The sequence below is a fragment of the Amphiprion ocellaris genome, chromosome 4, assembly GCF_022539595.1.
Source record: "Amphiprion ocellaris isolate individual 3 ecotype Okinawa chromosome 4, ASM2253959v1, whole genome shotgun sequence".
NCBI classification, from domain to species: Eukaryota; Metazoa; Chordata; class Actinopteri; family Pomacentridae; genus Amphiprion; species Amphiprion ocellaris.
Genome location: NC_072769.1, coordinates 38,938,181 through 38,961,986, shown reverse-complemented (window position 1 = coordinate 38,961,986; position 23,806 = coordinate 38,938,181). Strand labels below are relative to the sequence as shown.

The following is a 23,806-nucleotide window of genomic DNA, read 5'->3' as shown; positions in this document are numbered from 1 at the left end:
CACTGAGTGTAATCAAATTTTGTTTGCATTAGAGTACATGGGACGTCTTTAAATCCAAGCTGCACACAACAGTCAAGGTGGAGATGCTACAAGTTACATCATCCCTGCTTTCTTTCAGGAAAAAACAGTGGTAAAGTACCTTTGGTACTAATAATGTATATTGAGCTTTAAAGCATTAATAAACATAATCTGAGTGATGTGTCAGTGTTGGAGCAGCAGATATGAATTATTCCAATCCAGCACTTTTAAATGCTTGTTATTGTTTCGCTGAGGAGCTTTTGCTGCAGCGCTGTTCTTTACAGAGTAGGAAAAAAAACAAGAGATGAGATGCAACATTTCAGCTGGTGGAGTATATAAACTGTGTTTTCAGACCCAATCACCTAACAGTGCAACAGTCTGGTTTTACACTTGTGTTATTTGCTCATTCTGTAAGAGCAAAATCCTGCGGCCCAGTGGCCTAATGGATAAGGCATCAGCCTCTGGAGCTGGGGATTGTGGGTTCAAGTCCCACCTGGGTCGTGGAGTATCCTGTTAAGGACCTCTCTTAATGCTAATTTAAAAAATAATTAGTTCGCTCTGTGTCGTCATGCTGGTGCTTCTTCAGTAGATGTTAGTGTTTGTCTGTTTAAAAAGATAAAGTGTCTCAATATAAACTGCAAAAAGGAAGTCACCTCATTTATTCCCCAAACAGCTGAGTGACCACAGAAACATCTGGGGTCAGTCATCAGTTTCCAGCCAAGAACAGTTGACTACAGCTTGTATTTTTCCAGTCATCAGACCTGAGGCTCAGCTGGCTATCACCTCTCCCTTGTTTCCCCACTGATATAATATGTTCTGCTGTGCCAGTTCAAAAGAAAAGACAAGCTGATTCCAGCCATATGAAGCTTCCAAGTAATTCTCTACTTTTTAGTCCAGAATTATAAACATCCTAAAAACAATCCATGGAGATTGGATCCGTTCATTGCTGTGGTTAATTACAAGCTCTGATGTCATGTTTTGGGATTTTTTCTTACTCTGACTATTGTTTCTTTTTTTTTTTTTTTTGTCTGTAAAGACATCTAGCTGCATTAATGAGAACATTAAACTTCGTAAAATCCGGTGCAGACTGAGTTTTGTTCTTTGGTTTTGACTTATTTAACTCATGCAAACACACAGAGTTTTAGAAAATGTAACTCTGGACTGGCTCTGGATTCTTTAACATAAATTTCCATGTGGCTGATATTTCAGTGTGGTATGTTTGTTTATAGCTACTGTAAATATTGTAGTCAGTGTCTAATAAGCTTCGAGAATAGACAAGATATACATTATGGTGCTCTGTTAGTTGGAATGAAACCAGCTCCATCTGTCCTCCTAAATGTTTTCCCAGGCAAAGGAAAACATAAGAGCAGTAAGATGGCCGATGGCCATAATTTAATCAACATCCCATGCCAAGTCTGCCGGCTTTTTCCTTCTGGCTCTCTCCTCTGCACAATTTTGTTAATCACTCTTCTACTTTAGACTGCACTCATTTATATTCCTCTACTTTCCCAATCAGTAAACTAGTTGATTCCTCTTCTATATGGATGGATTGGTGAATTGTTTGAATATGCTGATTGATTAAGCTGCTGACCTTCCCCCTGTAACTCAATCAGAGTCTGTCTACTTCTTCTGTCTGGCACTCTCCTCCACACAGTTGCCGACCAGTGACCTGAAAATACCTCGACTTCTCTGAGGCTGAGTGGGGCACAGCTTATTATGCAGTCAAAATAAACAATCCCAGGCGCATATTTTAAGGCAACCATCATATTTATAGAGGGTAAACTTATACAACAACCTCTGGGAATATATGTGACATTGTCTAGGATGCTGGGAAAGTCTCTTTTTAACACATACACAGATGTAGCGTACTGGCCTAGTTTTTGGTAGATTTGGAATCACAGATGAGAACTACATAACACAGTTTTATTCTATGTTTACCTCAGTGGTCTAAATTACATTTGCAGACATCAAAATGGAGCAGGCCTGTATTTTGAATATCATGTAGTATCTTCTGCAGCCCACTGGCCTGATGGATAAGGCATCAGCCTCTGGAGCTGGGCATTGTGGGTACAGGTCCCACCTGGGTTGTATTAATGGCAGATGATGTGAGTTTATGACAACCAGCAAGTTCTAAAGGTTGACAATGAATCATTACCTTGTTCAGCCTTTAACATCCGCTTGCTTTCTGTGTAAATGTCTCCACCTAATGGTGCCTCAAGGGAATAGCTTTAAAATTATTTCAAGTTCAAGACACAAATGGAATGTGGTGTCATTTCCTATTCAGCCTGAACAAAAGTATTCTTCTATTCTTTTAAATTTTTAACAAACATATCTGCTCTGTAAAGATTTGAGTCAGTCGAAACAGCACTTAAAACACAATCTTAAAACTGTGAAGGTCATTTAGAAGCACTGAACATTATTGTATAGGTAACTGCCGTGATGGATGGCTTCTGTGGCCCCCAGAGGCCAGTTTGAGCACTGTAGTTATGCTTCATAGAGCAGAACTGCCATTATGGTTTACAGCCTAATAAAAGACCAATTACACTGAAAATGGGAACTTCAAAATATTGAAACATCCCCCGAGGATTAGGGCTTATTTTCAGAGTGAAAAAGATGAGCAAGTGAGAGAAAGAGATGAGGAGAAGTTAATGAGACACAGAGGAGAAGAGAAGGATAGAAGGAAGGATGGATGGATGGATGGATGGATGGATGGATGGATGGATGGATGGATGGATGGATGGATGGATGGATGGATGGATGGATGGATGGATGCTTAGATAGTCATCCCCCAGAATTAACTCCAGCTCCTTAGAAAAAGGCTTCTTCATTTTTTTAGACTCATTATGACTCATGAGCATCCAGCCACAGGGAGGGATGCCAAGCTCTGGCACCTGCTCTCAGCCCCTTTGAGAATATCATTGTTGTTCATAATAAAATCAGCTGAAAAGAAGAATTGCCTCTCTCTGGACACAGTGATTCACAGTCCCCGAAAATAACCACTTAGACTGAAAAACCACTTGTGAAGGAGAACATTAAACCTTATGTTTGCAAAGTGTATCATGTGAAATCGGTCACCAAAGGATGAGGCATTACCTCGGCTGCAGTTGCACTGACTTCCAAGTGAGGAAGTTGTTACTCGCCAGCCTGTACACTGCGTATATGGAGTATTTTTTTGGGTCGGTCTTGGGTGAGGTTACTTTCAAGTATAACTAATGCAAAATGTTCTTCTGTTTTTAAACTCCCTGACTGTGGGTTGCATTCGATGCGTGTCAGTATGTCACAAGTAGGAATGCTCACTTGAAAGCAAAAACAGATACAAGAAGTAGTTGGTGTGTATGGCACTAATCTGGTGAGCTAGTAACATGAATGGATGAAATAAAGCAAAAGCAGAACCTCCTAAAATCCCCAAAGATACAGAGACAGCGTTTCATTTTTGTGACAACAGATAAAATGTTGTTGGTGCCTACACAAAGTTCTGTTCAGGATTGTTACTGGTTTAGTTGGGAAATGCACTTTAAGCTCACCAGCCACATTCATCTGGCATTCATCAGTACCAGTTGGGTTCCAGCCTGTAAGATGTGGAGTCTGGGGGCTCAGCTTTAGGTCTGTACAGAATTCAGGATGGCAGCATTGGTTGGTCTTTTGGTTGGCTGGTCCATCATTATGATCCTGATCAAAATACCCCAAAAATTTTGGAACAGATTGCTCTAAAACAGGGGTGCCCAACCTTTTTTGACCCAAGATCTACTTTTCAAATAGCCAACCTCCCAAGATCTACCAGTCCATTGTCAACATCACAAACCCACACACATCATTTCCAGCCTGCAGTAACTAACCGAACAACACTTTTTCTTGTTGTCACACAACCACTCGACATCACATCACAAACCCTCCCTCTCTCAAACACACAGACACACATAGACAAATTCCTCTCACACAGTTGCCAGTTTGCACAGTGTGCTGTAGCACAAACCCACTCTCTCTGCTCCTTTCTCTCTCTCTCACACACACACACACACACACACACACACACACACACACACACACACACACACACACACACACACACACACACACACACACACACACACACACACCAATCTGCATGGTGAGCAATAGCCATAACTGACCTTAATATGAGCTAAACAGAAAAATAAACAAGATAAAAAACAAATAGCTCTCTGAGTTTGAAAAAAGGAAATCACTTCCTACCTTAGTGGGAGACGTGGCACTGGGAGGAGGAGGCTAGCTTCTCGTAGTCAGGAGTGTAGGAGCTGGTTGCAAGGTGGCCATCAGTCATTGCTGATCTGTGCTTGGACTTGATGATTTTCATGTGCGAGAAAGCAGACTCACAAATAAGTTGATCCAAAAAGAGCTGTCAGGTTCAAGGCACATCTTCTGAGATTGGGATATTTCTCCTCCACCAGTAGTTTCCAGAACACCACATGCTCTCCAGGTTGAGCGGATGTTGATCTGGCTTTGATCTCAATGTCATTTAGCAATGTCAGAATCTCATCCTCAAGAGCGGAGCTTTCCAAGTCAAAAAGTGATTTGACTTTGGCGGCAATGTCACCAACATCAATACTTGCACCAAATGGATAACACATACAGCTGGCTACAGGCTCGATGGATGCAAAGTCAGTAAAACGTCTCTCAAACTCTGAGGAGATGCTCTGAACATGCTCTTCATAACGTGCACTGTCAAACTGTGTCACACCTTTACCTTGACGTTGTAGTTCTGCTTGCATGTGAGGGAAGTTGTGCAGGTTACCACGCTGCAGCCTGCTGGACATGAGCTGTAGCTTGCTTTTAAACGTGTTCACTGAACTCATCATGTTGACTACATCTTTACCCTGCAGCTCTAAATTCAATTCATTGAGCTCACCAGTCAGATCAGTGAGGAAAGATAAAAAGCCACTGGTGGTCCTTTAGCTTTCTATGGTAATCCACATGTTTTGAAAGCTTCAGGAAGTCCTTGATTTCAGGCAACAGCTGCGTAAATCTGGCCAAAAATGTACCTCTGCTTAACCACCTAACATCCGTGTGAAGCAGCAGGTCTGTGTGCTCAGCATCATTCTCCTCCAAGTGAGCACGGAAAAGCTGAACACACACTCTTCATCGCAATATCCCTCACTTCTTTCATATTTTAAATCTTTCCACACAACGCTTGCTGGTGAATTATACAATGATAGTTCAGGATATCCGGGAAAGATTCACATTCTTTGCACAGTGTAATAAAGCCACCGGTGCGGCCCATCAGTTGTGCTGGAGATCAGCTAACAAACCCCATGAAAGCATTAAAAAAATCCTCACCTCTAATATGTCCTTTTAATGGCAAAATGGTGAGTAGCTCTTCCTTGAAGCTCATATCTTCAAAAACCATCCTGATGAAAACACACAATTGAGTCACATCCACCACATCAGTGGACTCGTCAGATTGGAGGGAAAAACACTCGCAAGCGTCAATATCCTTCTTCAGTTGCTCCTCCACATCCACATCCATTCCCTCACATCAGCTTGTAGTAGTATTGCGGGAGAGTTGCACTTCTTTAATGGCCTTCACGATCTGTTTTATTTTTAAAGTCGTCATAAAGGTTATCTGCTGCCTGGAGAAAGGCTTCCTTCACAACATCGCCGTCATCGAATGGCTTCTTGTGTTTAGCAAGGACGTGACTGACGCGATAGGAAGCAATAGTTGCGGCCTTATATCACCCTGGGTCTTCGGTTTGGTGAACACTGTCGTTCTGCGAGCTGTGCTTTCAAGTCCTTCACTTCTGTGGCGCGCAAAGGCGTTTCTGTCGGGAAATCCCTCTCGTAACTCCCGTGTACTGTTTTAAAATGCCGCTCCAGATTCCCTTTCTTTGCCACCGCCACCGTTGCATTGCATATCAAACAAATAGGCTTGGAATTAGAGTAAACAAAAAAATAATCTTCCTCCCATTCAGGGTCAAAATGGTATGTCTTGGCCCGTTTCCCTTCGGCCACGTGTTGACAGCTGTCAACATTAGCTGTCAACTTCCTGTCATGCATGTCACCCGCTACCATATGTTAAACGTGACCTACTTTTTTCTTTTTCTCTTTTTTTAAAATACTTTATTTATGTGGAAGTGTTTAGGAGACTGATAGGGTGCACAACAAAACATACAGTCACACATTTTTTTAAAAAAACAACTTTGTTTTTAAATTTTTTCCTACAACCCTCATGGTAGCCGGAGGTTGACTAGTAGACCGCGATCCACTGGTTGGGCACTCCTGCTCTAAAAGGTAAAACAGACATTCATGGTGTGAGAATGGATCCAAATGCCCTTGGTGATCTTGTCAGTTTTCTTCTAACATAGAAGGTTGGGTTTTTACTAGTGGTGGGACACAATTTAAAAAAATCTAATTAATTACAGACTTTGTAATTAATTAATTGCAATTAATCGCATTTTGTCAAACAGCAATATTTGACACAATAAGCAATTATTTTCAGTTCAAATTAGTTCATTAGCACCCCCTATTGGGCTGGAGTATTCATCAGTGTGCCACAAATTAGGGAACCGAGAAGGGTGCGATTAAATCAAGTTAAGATTTTCCATGTAATTAATTAATCGAAATTAACGCATTAAAGTCCCAGCCCTAGTTTTTACTTATCCTCTGAAATTTCTCTGCCTACTTTTAATACTGGTACAACAGTTGGTACAAATGTCTGTATGTCCAAGATGATTCCATTTTATTTATATAGCGCCAATTACAGTCAAATTGTCTCGAGACGCTTTCCAGAAGCCATATGCCTGAACCCCCAGAGCAGCCCTAAGGAGACAGTGGCAGGAAAACACCCTTTTAACAGGGAAAAAAACCTCGAGCAGAACCCGGCTCTTTATGTGGGGGATCCATCTGCTGCTGGCCGGATGGGTTGAGAGGGACAGAAGAGGTAGAGGGATAGAGATAGAGGGGTACGGGGGTGGAGAGGGGGAGGGATGGGAGAAGAGGGGGTGGGGAACAAGGAACATGTAACACACAATTGGATACATGCATGATAAGACAGATGATTCATACAAAGTACAAGCTAGCACTGAAACTAATTATAGTTTACTGTTATGATGTATGACTCTGTCATTAAATATACTACATATATAGCTGGTGGTAAAATTCAAACAGTATGTAGATGAGCAAATCAAGTATAGTGAGGGTGATGCAGAGTAGATTGATGGAAATGGGCAGCTGGAGGCAGTGGGCTGGAGGAAGGTCAGCAGCAGCATCCCACAGATGGAGATTAGGCCAGTTGGTGGGAGAACAACCAAAGATCTGAAGCATCCAGCTCTGGGATCAGGGACACTCGGAGAAAGGACACAGGGAGAAACAGAGTGAGTGTAATGCAATAATGGTATATATATATTAAATATAATGCTAGATAGAGAAGGGCTCAGTGCATCCAGAGAGGTCCTCCAGCAGCCTAGGCCTGTAGCAGCAGAACTAGGGGCAGAACTAAGGGACGTCCAAGAGGAAGACTCCAGCTGAACCCCTCAGGGTCCCCCAGTCAGTCCTAACTATAAGATTTGTCAAAAAGGAAGGTTTTAAGCCTGGTCTTAAAAATAGAGAGGGTGTCCGCCTCCAGAACCCAAACTGGGAGCTGGTTCCACAGGAGAGGAGCTGATAACTGAAGGCTCTGCCTCCCATTCTACTTTTAGAGATTCTAGGAACAAGTAAGCCTGCAGTCTGAGAATGAAGAGTTCTGCTAGGATGATATGGTACTATCAGGTCTTTAAGATATGATGGAGATTGGTTGTTAAGAGCTTTATATGTCAGAAGAAGGATTTTGAATTCTATTCTAGATTTAACAGGAAGCCAGGATGTTTCCTAATGACTTTATATGCAGCACCGCTAAGAGACTGACACTTGTGGTGTCACGAAATTTCTCAACTGGTTCATGAGCTGTAATGACTTTAGTGATATCCTTTCCATCTGCTTTCCTCATGTCAAAATCTTAACTAGAAAAGCACTCAGAGAGCACAGTCCTCCGCCAAGGCTGCTCAGTTGACGTATCATTTCTGACGGATGAAATATTTAATAAAAAATGACCTGCTGAGCACAGGCATGTGTTATGCATGTGCATGTTCTGTATGGATACCAAATTGCGTGTAAATTACTCTTTTAAAGGTCTGTTAATCAGTTCATCACGTTTGGCCAGCCTTTGTTTTGCTAGTTTTAAAATAACCGTTCCCTCCATGATTTTATTATGAAGGCGCATTTTTAATGTTACGGGCTTTTATTTTGTCACCATTCGGTGTTTCCTGAAGAAAGGAGGGAAGGACAGAAAGGTGAATTTGTGTTCAAAATAAGGCTGAACGTAAATAAAGGCTTTGTGGAACATCAGGAGCTTCACCACTGTCTGGCTGGGTTTGCTGCACATGTAACAGACGTGTACATGTGTGATCAGGACATCAAAGAAGACAGCCCACTTGTATTTCCTTCAGCCTTTATTCTGCAGAAGAAATGAATACATATAAATTCTTCTGCTGAATGTTCTTCTTCTGCACCCTGTTCCCACAGCAGGTAAACTACTACTGTGTAACTTTTTTAGAAAGTACACTTTCAACAATGAAGATAAATCAAACACAAAACGAAGAACAATGCCCTCTGGTGGCCACATTAACACAGTGTCAGGGTGGGATGACTGAACAGAAAGAAAACTTAGAACTTAAAATTAAACACATACCTGCAGAAGAAATGAATACATATAATTCTTCTGCTGAATGTTCTTCTTCTTCTGCACTCTGCTCCTAAACATCTAAACGAGGACAACGAACACCCGAGCTGCGTGAATATACACAGGGTGCGCCTTTACTGACAAAAGCATAACCAAAGAAACATCCATAAAACCTCTAATAACGCTTAAAACAACACAATACAGCTAGACATCAAAATAATACACAATGATAAATAATATACACCGAAGACTACAACATAAAACGCTAAATCTCTAAAGAAATCAACATTGCATCACAGCAGCGACTTAACCGCAGCAGGTAAACTACTACTGTGTGGGATATACGGGAGAAGCTACGGAAGCCCGAGAGGAGCTACAGAAGCCCAGGAGGCACAAACAGAGCAGGGTGCAGAAAAGCAATTCACATTTACAAAATCAATAAAATAATGGAAAATAAAAATAACTAATTGAGATAAAATTCAAAAACACTCAACATAACAACAACTAACATGAATTGAAAATAATAATTAATAAAATGAATTTTTAACTCCGTTACACATACATGACCTAAATATGTAGCGGGACTCAGAAACACCCCACAGTTTAATAGCCTTGTATGATTTCCAACTGATAAATCATGGTCATTTTGTAGTAGGATCGTAATCATGTGATCTTCAGCAGGTAACTGACACGGTGTTCACTTGTTGTCATGGTTACATCGACGCCATGCTGGCAGCTATATCTGGCAATGGGAAATCTTTAACAAAGCCATCGATCCAGGCTATAAGCCACATCACTGTGAAAATTTAATGAGGTGGTCCTTGTATCATTTCTGACTTCCCCTGAATATTTAATGCAAATCCGCTATTCCGTTTTTGAATAATGTTGCACACGGACAGACAGACAGACAGACAGATTCACAGACAAACATACGCCGATCTTTACATAACTCCGCCGCATTCCTTGGCGGAGTAATTAGTTCAGTACTTTGGGTTATGACTAAATGTATGCACAGCTAATTATATCCATCCGCCTCAGTACTAATTAGCATTGCATGTTTGCTCTGAGCCAGGTTTGTTTTTCTGTTTATCATCCCTTTCATCCTCCTTGCCCAGTCTCCATCCTGCCACTCCTTCTGCTCCCAGCTGTCTATTTCCCCTTATTACTCCTGCAGCACCATAGACTGTATATGAAATATGGATCTGAGTGTAAAGGGTAAAGCTAATGCCTAAAGTTTGCATTCTTTCTAACAGCCAGCAGGGGGCGACCCTTCAGGTTGGAAAAATAAGTCGGATTGTATAAACGATAATGAGAAAATAGCTTTCTCAGTTGAGGTTTACCACAGTAAACATTTTCCTGATGGTCTCGCTAGTTTCACGTCTCCTTAAATCCTACGCTGAATGGCATGACACTTGATTGATTTAGTGTTAATTTGCAAATGTTAGCATGCTAAGCTAAGATGGTGACCATGTCATACATAATGTTCTTCATTTTTAACAGGTTTGCATATTGACTTCAGGATTCAAAGCCATTAGCATCACTGTACACTTGCCTTGTATTTCATATCAACCAGTCAGACATGCAAACACAGAGCATATAACTAAAATTTTATTAGGCCTTTAAGCTTTAAGCTTGATATTTCTCAAATAACAAAAAAAAAGTCTGTCATACAGTAATTGATCAACCAAGGGATGCTATAAAAAGCACTTCAAACTTCTTACAATTAACACTATCCATTATGTTTCAGTCCTGTGTTTTAAAATAATTTCATTTCATTTTTGCTATTTGACATGTTTTTACTGCATGCTTTATACAATTGATAAACACTTCAAATTAGCGCTGCGAGGTGTCACATAAAAAAGATTTTATAAAGCCTTTCACATTTTACCATTATGCTATTTGGAGAAGAAGCAATCGCAAATCGTCTGCTGGCACCAGCTGTCATTGTGTGGCTCATTTTTTCATTTGCAAAAAGCTTGGGGTTATTGATGGGAGGATGATGAAGATTCTCAGTGACTCAGGAGCTGCTGATGATCTGCTTCATCCAGTTTGTGAGCCTGGTGATGCGAGTGTAGACGCCGTAGTAGTCTGGACGCCCGCAGCCTTTGCCCCAGCTCACCACCCCGGCCAGGAACCAGCGACCCGACGGCTCCTGACAAACCAATGGACCACCTGAGTCTCCCTGACAAAGACAGCCAATGTTAAAGGGGAAAGAGTCAGATTATAATGTCTCTGCAGCACAAAGTGACCACAATAATTAACAAAGCTTGTCATTATTAACAGTGACTCAGCTGTGACATCACTGGGTGCCTGGATATCTAGCTTTTAAAACTCATTTTATGGCCTGTCTAAGGCCTGACTGTCACCCAGAGGACCCTCAAGAGATATTCACAGGATCTAGATTGTTTCATTTAGTCGGCTGTATTCAAATATGCACAAATAGAGAAAGAGAGATTAAATATATTGTAATATGGCTCAATGATTTTACAAAATCCATAATGAAATTTAAATTTCAAGCTTCAGGCACAACAATAAAATATGTAGTTTACATGGTGAATGTGTTTCCCAGAGCCTATTTTTTTGTTTAATATCAGCATTTGGAGCTACGTGTATCTCACCAACTATAAATCAAATATTCCTATCAGCTCTGTTTTGCTCTCCACCAACTCGTGGTGAATTACTTCACTATGTTCCACAGCTAGTCTTTAACTCTGTCTGCTGCTTTGTGCTGAGCCAAGAGTGTACAGAGGGTTTAGAGCTTTCTTTGCTGCTGGAAAACTCAAACATTTCAGAGTTCAAGAATGCAAAAAAATCTCTTAGAGCATTATTAGCATCTAACAATTTGATCCATTGCGTATTTAGAAATATTGACAACATCCGAACTGGATTGTGAAATGAAGTGAACATCTTCTGTGTATGCGTTTCTACCTGACAGGCATCTTTCTTTCCACTGCGATAACCGGCACAAAGCATTCTGGGAGTGACCAGGTGGCCATAAGATCGAACACAGGCCTCCTCGCTGACCAGACGAACGTCCACTTTCTGAAGCACATTACTGGCAGCGCCTGGAAGTCACAGGACATAGTAGAAGAGGCTCTTCTCTGTAACTTTTACCCTTTGCAAAGTCATCCCACGGGCCAGATTGGACCCTCTGGTAGGACGTTTTTGGCCCACGGGCCATATGTTTGACACCCCTGCTCCATATTCTCTCCACATCCCCCAAGCCTCCCACCTGTCCCTGCTCACCTCCTTCGCGGAGCGCCCCCCAACCGGTGACCCAGCAGAGCAGGCCTGGCTCCAGCTGGTGGGTGGGTGGGGGCAAGCAGGCAGGTCGAGCATGTCCAGCCAGCAGCACAGAGGCGGGCCGGTCCAGCTTCAGCAGGGCCAGGTCGTAGTCGTGGGACTCGTCGTCGTAGTAGTGATGAAGATGGATGCGTTGAACTCGCGCCACCTCCTCTGTGGGACTGCTGCGGTTGAGCAGGAGTTTACCCAAGTAGACAGTCCACACTGAGGGGGAGTAGAGGCTGCAGCAGGAGCACAACAATGAGCTCTAATGTGTTAAAGACGCAGTAAGTGTGCTGTTTTCTTGCATGAGTCCAATTTATAATAACATAAAACCCACACAGTTACAGTTTTTGACTGACGGCAACTGATATTTAAGCCACTGTTTCTTTATCTTCCTTATCCACGGAGATGACAAGACTTGCTGTAGGCTGCAAATGCTTTTAATCACCATGCATGAAAATTCAGTGGAGGAGAATAGTTAATCCTCTACAGGATGTTGCAGCTATAGTTTTGGATACGGTCCAGCCAGTTGAGTTGGGTTTGAACACACAAGCAGATATAAATACATAAATCCATTGGCTCTGAGTTAGACAGGCTGTCACTGCTAAAGCCTGGACAGCAAGGACACACCAGCAGGACTGAGAACTGAGATTTAGAAAACAACCTGATTTAAAAAATGTATAAAAATGCCCAAAAAAAAAAAAAAAGCTCCATCAAAGTCAAAGAGGCAAATTAAAATATTTTCATCTTTGCACAACACAGCGCTTCAGGTTGTTTGTCTTTTAACAGCTATTTTCTTTTCACATTGCGTCTTTCTCACTTCCTGCACTTACCGGTCGTCATAGAAACAGTGGGCGGCAGACACCACCCACTGGTCGGAGATCAGCGCACCACCACAGATGTGGGTGCCCTTCACCTGCAGACTGGCCTGCCATGGCCACTCCCCCTCAGCGGCGTTGGTACCCCCAACGATACGGCTGGAAAACTGCCTCAGGCCGCAGTCTGAATACACACACAGGTAGAAATGTGCTAAATAAATAACCTGCAAATACATCCAGTTTGTCTAATGCTTCTAAGACCAACAAGAGCAGCACAAGATAAACTCAAACAGATTGTATTGACTCATTTTATTTAAATTACATTAAGCACCAGGTTAATATGACCCTGAAGAAAATCTTGAAATTGGTTCAGAGAAAGCATAAAGTTAAATATGTATTCTTACCACACTGCTTCTCATCAGAGGCATCAGGGCAGTCAGTAACAGAGTCACACTCGGGGTTTGGCTTCTTCAGACACGTCCCATCAGCACACACATAGGTCATATCTGTACACTGCACAGCTGGACACACACATACACCCTGCTTAGTACTTTGTGTTGATGCTGTCCATTGTGCTTGTGCAAATTAGGACTGACAGAGTTGGCTGAATTTCTTAATGTTGCACATCTGATTGTACATAGGAGGCTTTTTTTTCCCAGAATGCTTTAAAAAACAGAGTTCAGCTATTTTTTGCCAAGGGGTGCATCATGTGTGAATATGTGCAAGTACACTTGTGGGTGTGAGTTTGTTACCCTCAGTACAGTTCATCTCATCTGTGGCTTCAGGGCAGTCTGGGTGTTGGTCACACACTTTGTAGTAGTCCACACACTGACTGTCCTCTGGACATTTGTATTGTGCTGCACACACTGAAACACACACAGAAATGGTAGCATTAACTTCCATGTGTGCTCATAAATTCAGTAACATTCAGTGACATGACTTGAAGATGCAGTACGCAGAAATCTGGGAAAAAAATATCAGTCAATCAAAGTTTATTTGTATAGCAGTTTACAACAGCCCAAAGGGTGACCAAAGTGCTTCACAGTACAAAACAAGAAAAAGACTTAAAAACAATACAGTAACTTAAAACAGGACAAACAATCACACTCACACCTATGGGCAAATTTAGAATAATCAATTAACCTCAGCATATCTTTGGACTGTGGAAGGAAACTGGAAAACCCAAAGGAAACACACACATGTACAGGGAGAACATGGAAACTCTATGCAACAAAAAAAAGAAAATTTAGATTTTGAAATCTACAGACCTTCTGCTGCAACCCTTACCTCTCTGCACTAAGCTCATCACAACAGATGAACATGTGCTTCAAATGAACATAAGTAGTCGAGCTAAATGTCTTGTTTTATTTCACGCTTCAGCCAGGATTCAAACATCACTCCCAAGTTAAAGTCCACCATCTATCCCAAAGTAGGATAACATCATCTTCTCATTGTGGACTCACTGTTGTTGCTATCTATACTCTGATCAGTGAAAGACCCTATGATTGGCTAAAATCTCCCACCAAGGGCTAGATTTTCTAAAGCATTAATACAGAGCCAGAATTGGAGGTGCAGAAGTGTAGTTTCCTCTCAGACCATTTGAATGACAACATGCGAAAAGCAGTTCAGAGTGGAATTTTTGTCTAATGATGTCAAAAAATACCACCTACCCCTGCTTTAAGGTGATGGAATTTTGTATAAAAACAGAGAGACATTGTGAGGCAACTATATAGTGTGGATTGGTACAGAGGTAGTCGGCTGTGTTTCTCATTGAAGTTCATGTTTGATTATCTTTGTAAGGTGCAATTGGGAAAAAAAAGAGTGCTTTAGAGACAGTAAAGTGGATTTTCACTGTTTCATTATTAAGAAATGCTTTAATAAAATATAAATTCTATTTGGCAAACCATTACGGCTCAATTGACATATGTCTGCTTAGTTGGAATGCTGAAAAATTATTTCACCATCTATAAAACAGCATATAATTAATGTGTACCTAACCTAAGTTGAATGAATAACAACCTTGTAGCTTGACTAGCTGCCAAATCTCAAAGGTTTTCAATCAGTATATACTGTCTGTCATCCGAAATTCAAAGGATTTAGAAAGAACAGGCCCGTCAGATCAGATCAGCATCACCCTCAAATTGTAAGCCAGACAGATTTCATTAGCAGAACACTGACAAGGTTCGCATTACAGTTGTTCTGCTTGAACATTCCTACCCTCAGCTATGCCAGTCACACAAGGCTGGCTGCTTCAAAAGTGTCACAAGTAGCTGCACAAGTGGTGTGGAGGCATACAGTAAATTTACAAGTATCTAAATGCATTGCGATTCACTGTCTTTGAGTGTCACATTCAGTATTAGAGCATTTATTCGATCTTGACCATCCAGAAATGTCCTTATTTATGTGCGGTGTGTGAATTGGAAACATAAAAAACATACCACAGTTCCTCTCATCAAGTCCATTGGGACAGTCTTTGATTCCATCACAGACAGGAACACAGAGGCCATTCACACTGCACAAGAACTGGCCTGGGCAAGCTGTAGAGAATATACAAATAAACACACACAAATTATGTTCATACACAAGGTATAAATATAACTTTCCATCTTATATATTCAAAATTTCTTGACTGTCTTTCCTGCCTCCACAACTTACGATCGGACAGGTTGAAGATGCTGTAGTGCAGCTGGAGGCCCGGCCCTGTGAGCGACACCTCGGATGTCATGACAACTGTGGTCGTCATAGAGAGCAGGAAGAGGCGTTCATTGTAGGGCTGCAGGCCTCTGGTACCACACAGTCTGAGAAGAGGAAAGAGACACTGAAATTCAGTGGAAACTGCAGTCATGTTTTCCTGCAGAGACAACAAGATGGTTGGAGAAGTGGTTGATAAATCTTTCTAAACAATTAGAAAGTAAAAAATTAGTAGGTTGAACCCTGACTGAAGCTGCAATGGCCTCACATGTAAAGACTGTATGGACATGTAACGGCAGGCTAAATGGAACAACACTGCCCCCTGCTGTTCGGTAGAGCATGTCATGGTCTAAACATTTTTGCTGTGCAACTTGGTCTATTTTTGCTTTGTATATATCATTAAACCAACTGAAAGTCACACATTATGACCTGCATGTAAAATGTGCACTGCTGCTTCCAGTCAGACACCAAACTATACACAGGTGGCCCTTGGGAAGAAATAGTTCTCTGCCTAAAAGACGCACATTTTTTCTGTTCTCACTGCTCTTTAGTGTAGCAGAAATGGAACATCTATTTATTGCTGCCACCTGCATGCAGTGTGATGTCTGAATGTAAGGAGGATAAAGAAGAAGTAGGACTAAACCTAAAATATGAGTCTATATCATGGGCTCAGCACCTGTACAATACACTAAAGAAAACAGCATTAAAAAGGCAATGTGACAGAAAAGCGATCTCACCAATTTGAAAAAAAGGTCCCACCACTAAGAATTGGCATGCACATTTCTGCTGGTTGATCCAGGCACTTCTCCCATTTCATGAAAAGTACATTAAGTTGTGTAATTACGAGAAATAAGACCAGATAGTGTGGGCAATCTCCGGTGATGTGAATCATATCGCTCCTCTCATTGCTTGGTGCTGTCACTGAGACTTGGGGTGCTGCTTAACAGATAATTAGAATAAGTCAAAGACTAAATGTGGTGCAGTCTACCTGCGGTTCTGGATGATCCACTGTCCCTGGGTACAGGCCTGGTTGTAGCTGGCTCTGCTCAGCTCATAGCCCTCAAACTCCAGAGACAAGCCCATCCCTGCACTGGGCATCTGAAATCACACACCGGACAGTCAATCCAAAAAAATATAGAATTCAAAATAGACATGCACATGCTGTTAAGAGTCTAGAGTTTCAAATGATTATTGTAGATGTTTGTGTGTATATATGGATGCAGGAGTGACTTACAATGAAGCTCCAGGTACAGTTGGTGCTTGGAGGGTAGTAGCTGGGAAAGAAAGGTGTCCTTAGTGTCCCCTGAACCCCTGATACTGCCTTCAACTGTATACTGGAATTACACTCTGAGACATGTAAAGACAGAGAGTAGGAGAGATTCTATAATCTGAAATACACATTTCAGTCTCCTTGTAGCATCAGTGGATGTCAATAACTCAAAACAAAATAAATACATCCTAAATAGAATGGCATCCAGGACTTATTTCTACCAACTGCATATACCTGCCAGGTTTGATGCAACCTGGTCTGGTAAGAACAAGCTGGACTGCCAGAAAACTGCAGATATTTATGTCCATGTTGCACAGAGGTGGAATTTTCTTCTTTGAGTTTGGCGATTCCCTGTTTGCACCCCTAACAGCTCTCATGCAGCCATTTATGCTGTGTGACATCTAAACATCTTCAGGGTAGACTGGAAAAAAGATTTGCACAGACATTCATGTTTCCCAGACAATGTATTCTAAAGACTTTGGTGTGGACCTGATGTTTCCTCCAGTGCCTCCACAAGTCTGGCATTTGTGGGTTTGATTGAAACGGCCCCACAATTGTGAGTTGGATTACCACGAAATCTGGTGCAGAAGCATACGTCTTTTAGACGATCACATGAAGCCACACTAACTGTACAGAGTGCCCCGTGGACAAGTGACTTCTTCTAACGTAAATTACTAAGAAATGCATGTTGGAAAGGGTTCAAAAAGCCAAAGATTTTGGAATATACAGGTGAACAGGAGGACAGATCTTCAGGTCATATACTCTAATACAACAACTTTGCTTTTACTTTGTCACAGAAGTGCATTGCATTTAGAAAAGAAAAAAAATGGTGGCCAAAACTCATAACGGTAAGTCACTAATTATGAGAAAGGAACTAAACACAGGATATATGGATTATGAGAAAATCTAAACACAAACAATATTACATGTTAGTATTGTCATTATGAGCATGGTCACAGACTCTTAGTTCTGGAAAGTAATCTTAAAGTTTCCTCTTGTACGTTTTCAGTTAGTTTTAATCTAACTAAAACCAAACATGACTACATTTGACTAACTGTCTCTCTAGTTTTGGTCTCTGTAAACTATTGTATGACACATTTCTGAACCAGTAAGAAGGTAGAGACATTAAATCTTACCTTGATGATCCCAGGCCTGTGCAGACAAAGAAAAGGGATCCTTGTAGTTGTAGAGACCCTGTTTCCAAATCACTGTCATCCACTCTCCTGATGACAGGACGCGTACCACATGCTCATGTCTGCTGCAGCCGTAAACACTAGAAAGACAGAGGGAAAGATGGCCAGAGCCAGTGAGATCAGCACATTATTAGATTTAGGACTAAACGGGGTAAACGCTCCCCATTCCATTAATGTTAATGCCTTGTTAGCTTATATCTGTCCAATTCTTCTTGTCTTTGAGGGATGAACTCACGATGTGATGAGCTGATTATCGGAGGGGGTGAGGGAGTTGTACACCACCAGCCGGTCCCGGCACTCCGGCAGCAGCCACTCCATGTGGAGCTCCAGCTGGGCCCCGGGGGCAGCCTGGAGGTGCCACAGGCAGGAGGAGCGCTGTGTGTTGGGGCCACGGAGGGCCACAGGGCTGCTGGACACCACCTTCTGGTAGCTGTAACAGTCTTGGGACAAAGGAGCCAAAACTGAGAGTTGGAGCTGAGGTATTATTTTGTGAAAGAAAGAAAGTTTTGTGTTGAAGTAAACTCATTACCAGTGGTTTTATAGTTTATCAACTTCAGTAGATCCTCAGCTTTTTGCATATATTCTTTCTCTCTTTACTGCTGTCACACTGCAAATTTCCCAGCTGTGGGATCAATAAAGGTTTAATCTATCTATATATATAGGCCTGCAGTGGAACACATAGGAGTATTAGCATATTTAGCTAACTAGCTTACTACTTACCTCTTGCATTCTTCCAGGGCCATTAATTATCATAACATTAGCTAACTAATGTTACACTATGTTGCACAGTTCCACTTAATGCAAGTCAAAAGAAGACTAACACAACTCAGTAGAGCATGACACAGGATTGCAATTAAAGGGTTGCAGGTATGATTTCTGATTGGGCATTAATGGGTGAAAATTGTTAAATGTTGTGTATTTGTGAACGTCAACATGGCATCTTCATGAAAAACCATCAATTTGAATCTTCTGGAAAGATCTTTTCACCGGTGACCACCCCTGCAATGTACTTAGCATTAATACAAGACGATGACTTTAATTATTCACCAGTTAGATCTCATTTTGAGCAATGGAAAAAATTTCTAATTTTTCATCCCATAGAAGAATAATCATGTATAACAGGGTTTTCTATGATTAGGAGATACGGTGGAGAACATTATATTTAAAAAGCATACTGTGCATTCTCATCACAGTCTTTTCCATGCATTAAATTTTTGTTCAAGCAAATATACAGCGTACTGTACTGCATGCTAATTACAGCTCAGTCAGAATTGATTAATTAATTCCAAACAAGAAATTAAACAATTAAAAGAACAAGCAAATGAAGATAAAGTGTGATACCAAAGGAGGCTTTCAAAAGTTCTATAACTTTGGAGTCGGTTTCTGTAAGGAACAGAACAAAAAGACAGAAAATAAAACTAAACTAAATGGAACACCAATTCTCTCTCTGTACCTTCTTCACCACTTCATACTTCTGTCATTTCTGTCTAAAACACACTCTGTTTTTCTCACCACTGACAGATAGTGTGGGGAGGTGGAAGAGGTATCCATCAACGCAGGCTGTCTCTTCCACCTCTGACCCTCTGTACCCCTTCAGACCCTCCTCCAGGCTTCCGGTGACCATCTCCAGGGTGATTCTCCCGACGTGGCTGCTGGGTATGGACAGCACTATCCAGAAGTGAGCCACGACACTTCCCTCCCTGCAAAAACAAACAAACATTCACACAGCACCTGTGACCTCTGGGTCAGTGCTGAAGTATGTTACGATGCACCTGTGTGAGTGATGCCACTATCACTATGAAGCGCAGTCGGGTCTGTAAGTATCTGGGAATTGGACTAGCAAATATAATCATAACACTTGCATGTAAATCCTTTGTAGTTGACTGCCTGAAGTTTGGAACCTATGGACATCACCAAATACTGATATTCCTCCATTGAAATGCTTTGTACTGCAGCAATCTTCAGCTGCTGAAGGTTTTGTTTTAGGACAGATTGTGGTTTTTCCTGAATTATTTTTGTGAGGAATATTAGAAGCATTGTGCAATTGACGAGAGAAAAAAACACTAGTCAATACCAATTGTAGACTAAAGCATTTCACTGCCATTTCTTACAACATATTTCATGTCTATGCAACAAGTAAAGACTTTAAACTTGAACCTGAATACAAGGTTTACAGGGCATAACTTTCAGTCAGAACTACTGGAATGATGGTAGTGTCAGAGCAAGTTGTCTTAGAAAGTTGTTTGTTGCTCTTTATCTAGTAAAAAGCATCTACTATAGACCATAACTTTTTAGCAGATTCACTGGATGCAAGTTCCCGTTTTGGTCATTATTGCTGTAGAGTATGTAAAGAAAAAGTCCACATACCCAAAGGCGAACACGGTGGTGTAGTTAAAGTATCGAGAAAGACTTGAGCATTTCATTATCTTCTGTACCTGAAAAACACAAAACATTGTACCAGTTGGTCACAACTGAACATTTAGCTGCATGTTGGATGTTAATAATTTTGAAAGGACATAATCCAGTATGTCAGCTGCTGCAGCAAATACTCACCTGGATGCAAGGATGTGACATATTCTTTTATTTTATATAATGCAGTGACCGATTCAAAAGTGATATAAACTGCAATTTATTCCTAATTTTAAGTGGTGGTTTTACAGTTTCTTTAGATAAGTTTAGTTATTTTAAATGTTTTTCTTATTTGTTGCATTACTTGTATAAATAAATATAAAATCACATTTCTCTCTGGTAATTGATCAGAGTAAATTTATTTACCAATATGGTGTAACTGAAAGCTACGATTTGTTCTATTTGGCATCTTAATTTAAAAAAAAAAAATTACAGAAAAAACAGACAAGCATCAGCTCTGGATCCCTTAGGATGTGAACCAAGCTATTTTGGTGTGCATTAGTATCAGAGGAGTTCACCCTCCCTGCTCACCACGTTCTCTACTCCCTTGGCTTCTTTCTTGAATGCAGGACTGTTGTGGGAGGACAGATGAGCAGAGAAGTTCCTGTTGATGATGGAGAGGTAGGCCGTGTACTGCTGCTCCACACGAGCCTCTAACACCCAAACCCTGTACTCTGTGACAGAAGAGATCAAGACAACCTTAATAAACAAGAAGACAGAGATTCTACAGACACTAGCTGTTCTGTGAGGCTTTTTAGAGGCGTGTTAATGTGGTCACTTTAACAATACTAAGATGCTGCTGTTTTGCTTCTGTTTTGTTCACCATGTTAGTTCAGCATGTTAGCACACATGCTAAATTAGCAGGAATAACAAAGTACAGCTAAGATTGACTGAAATGTCAGTAGATTTGGTGGTATTTAGCTGTTAAACAAATCACTGGATGACTGGATGATGCGGCTGCATGAACATGACAACAGTTCATCCATGATTATCTCAACTAATTTTAGGGCAATCCACTAACAGTTGAGACATTTCCTTTTAGACCACAATTGTAATTTTTTAGTGGTGGTGGACGTGAACAAAGCAATCAAGACCAACATAGAGAGAAAAAGAACTGCTCACCCAGAAAATACCAGGCCAGCGTGGCTCCTGCAGCTATAAGGATGATGATGAGGATGATGAGGAAGGCAAGGAGACATTTGCAGGACCGACTCTTCCTGGCTGGGCGAACCACAGCTTGTGTGGCAGCTCCAATCTGCAGAGAACAAACAAGAACTCCCTGTGACCTACAGAGAATGTGGGCCTTCAGTCAATATGCCACAGTACCTGAAAATGTGTTTAATGGTGTCTTTTCATGCAGTGTCTGAGTTAGAGTACACCAGGCTCTGAGATGGTTTCCCACAGGATTATTTAGCCAAGGTGCTGCTCCAGTTGTCTCTCTCTTGGTGAAATCTACCCTGAGATTTTTCCCTTGACTGACCATGGAATGATTTTACATGCATTCCTTTAATTCTAAATTCTTCTGACTTTTTTCCTTGTTATGTCCTTTACTGTCAGAGATTGCTGAACAATTACTCCTGAATTGCTGCTGCTGAGTTGAATTAGGCAACATTTAAGGTTAAAAAAATCACCCATATGTGAATTTTAAAAAGTGACAAAGCAAACATTTTTTACTTTACTATAATATATTGTGAATGCTGATAATGGTGTATTATTGTGGGGAAAAAAGTCTGTTGTATCTGTTTCCTTCACATACAGGATCCTAGTTCCAGTGGTGTTTCAACACTGCAAACTTTAGGCATGATAATGTCACTGGCAGTGTACTTTGTATTTCCAGTTTCACCTCAGTCTAGTCTCACTGCAAAACATGCCAACAGAGCTTGTGGAAACAAATGAGAAAAATCCCATTCCACATATTCATGTCATGTCATAGATTTCCCCGCAGTGCATCGTGATCACCAAGTGTTGGAGATCCAGGTGTGTCATCCTAGTGGTGGTTAATGCTGCCGGTTTCAAGCAGACATGAGGAGCAGGCTGCAGTTCAAGTTTACTGTTTTCTTACTCCATACCTTCAGATTTTTTTTACACTTGTAGTCTCCCTGCTAAACTGCTGATTCAAGTGACATGACTTGACACAATCCATCTTTCTTTCCACAAAAGCCACTGCTCCCTAGTTTCTCTTTAAGCCTGTTCTTTATGTGACAAGACACTCTGAAACAGACAAAGTCAAGTGAGACTGAGCAACACATGACAGGAGGGGGATTTAAGTGCCAAACACTGAAACCAAGACCATATGAATGCAGCTTTTTCCTCTAGTGGACAGTCACAATCACAGTCACATCGACAGCATTCAAAACCAAAACAACAGCCTCCATTTTGAAAAAGACTGATATCATTCTGGTTCATTCAACACTAGTTTGCTCGAACAGCTTCACAGGTTTGACACACAATCATCTCCATATAATGAGCAATAAAAACTAACTATTTCAGTGTTTTGGGATTACTGACCTCATTGTCCTGAGCAGCAGGAGTGACCCCCTGGTCACATGAAATTGACTTTTTTGAGCCATGCCCGAGTGCCATTGCATTACTCTACAGTCCTTACTCCTTAAGAAATCATATTAATGTCCATAAGGCCTCACTGATGTTAGAATTTTCAATCTTACAGCTTTTCCCAAGCATCTCTGGTAATTACATGTTGCTCCGACGAACAGAGAACGGCTCCCTTTCTGTTTGTAAGTCCAAAGGTGAGAACAAAAGTCAGTCAATGTTTCCCAAAGCCCTTTTGGATTTGCACGTTGCTCAGAGAGAGGTTGAGTTAGCTCTATGCATCCACAAGGCTCTAACTGATGGCTTCATATAACTAATCATACGTAGCAGTGAGTCAGGAGCACAGCAGCTGTTTGTCACCTAGCAACACGGATGCACCCAGTCAGCTCACCTGTACAGGTAAATCTGCTGGGAATGAAACTGGTTATTTACATATTCAGCTCATTTCTCCAGAGTTATTTCCCTCTCCATGCAAACAGCATATCCTAATGTGAAATAAAACATTAGTGTGATGCACAGAAAGAAAGGATTTGTGGATTTTAATTCATGCTCTAAAGATGCTGTGATGTTGTTTATTTCTGTGCTTCTTGAACTGAACCTCTCACAAAATCATTACCAGGAGCTTTTTTCAGTGTTCTGAGTTGTTGCAGTGAGTTTTAGGGATGACAATAAAACTTCTGAGAAAAAAAAAGTATAACTCTCAACCAGGAAACCTATAAAATATGCACACTTCTCATTTGGTTTCATGTTATTAAGATTAAGATAATCCTTTATTGCTCCCCATGCCAGGGGAAATTCACACTGTTAAAGCAGCAACATTTCTACAGCAGAAACAAACATATTTATAATAATAATAATAATATGTGCAGTATGCACAATGATG

General features: G+C 41.1%; 1 protein-coding gene and 1 non-coding gene across 3 annotated transcripts; one reads left to right on the top strand and one right to left on the bottom strand.

Moving 5' to 3' along the window:
• Nucleotides 1–446: 446 nt before the first annotated feature.
• Nucleotides 447–519, top strand: trnar-ccg (transfer RNA arginine (anticodon CCG)). Its single transcript has one exon. It is a non-coding gene; the product is annotated as a tRNA-Gln (tRNA).
• A 9,783-nt stretch (nucleotides 520–10,302) lies between these two features.
• Nucleotides 10,303–23,183, bottom strand: LOC111579868 (transmembrane serine protease 6). 2 transcript variants are annotated; one of them, XM_055009492.1, is made up of 18 exons: nucleotides 22,882–23,180; nucleotides 21,496–21,628; nucleotides 20,905–21,047; nucleotides 20,332–20,399; nucleotides 19,477–19,664; nucleotides 19,306–19,347; nucleotides 18,200–18,404; nucleotides 17,908–18,044; nucleotides 16,736–16,848; nucleotides 16,490–16,599; nucleotides 15,466–15,608; nucleotides 15,249–15,347; nucleotides 13,563–13,676; nucleotides 13,215–13,331; nucleotides 12,826–12,994; nucleotides 11,954–12,231; nucleotides 11,636–11,772; nucleotides 10,303–10,889 (listed from the first exon to the last, which is right to left on the bottom strand). In XM_055009492.1, the coding sequence occupies exons 1-18, from the start codon at nucleotides 22,954–22,956 to the stop codon at nucleotides 10,725–10,727; spliced, it is 2,436 nt and encodes an 811-aa protein (XP_054865467.1). In that variant the 5' UTR covers nucleotides 22,957–23,180; the 3' UTR covers nucleotides 10,303–10,724. The 2 variants fall into 2 exon arrangements, with proteins under 2 accessions (XP_054865467.1, XP_054865468.1); XM_055009493.1 differs by lacking the exon at nucleotides 19,306–19,347 and having other exon boundaries at nucleotides 22,882–23,183.
• Nucleotides 23,184–23,806: the final 623 nt, after the last annotated feature.

Bases quoted from the DNA above. Each gene is read 5' to 3' on its own strand.
- LOC111579868 (XM_055009492.1), bottom strand. From the start codon at position 22,956: ATGGCACTCGGGCATGGCTCAAAAAAGTCAATTTCATGTGACCAGGGG. The intron at 13,332-13,562 runs GTAACAAACTCA...GTGTGTGTCCAG, and splicing joins TGAGATGAACTGTACTGAGG to CTGTGCAGTGTACAGATATG. The intron at 12,995-13,214 runs GTAAGAATACAT...GTGTGTATTCAG, and splicing joins CTCTGATGAGAAGCAGTGTG to ACTGCGGCCTGAGGCAGTTT.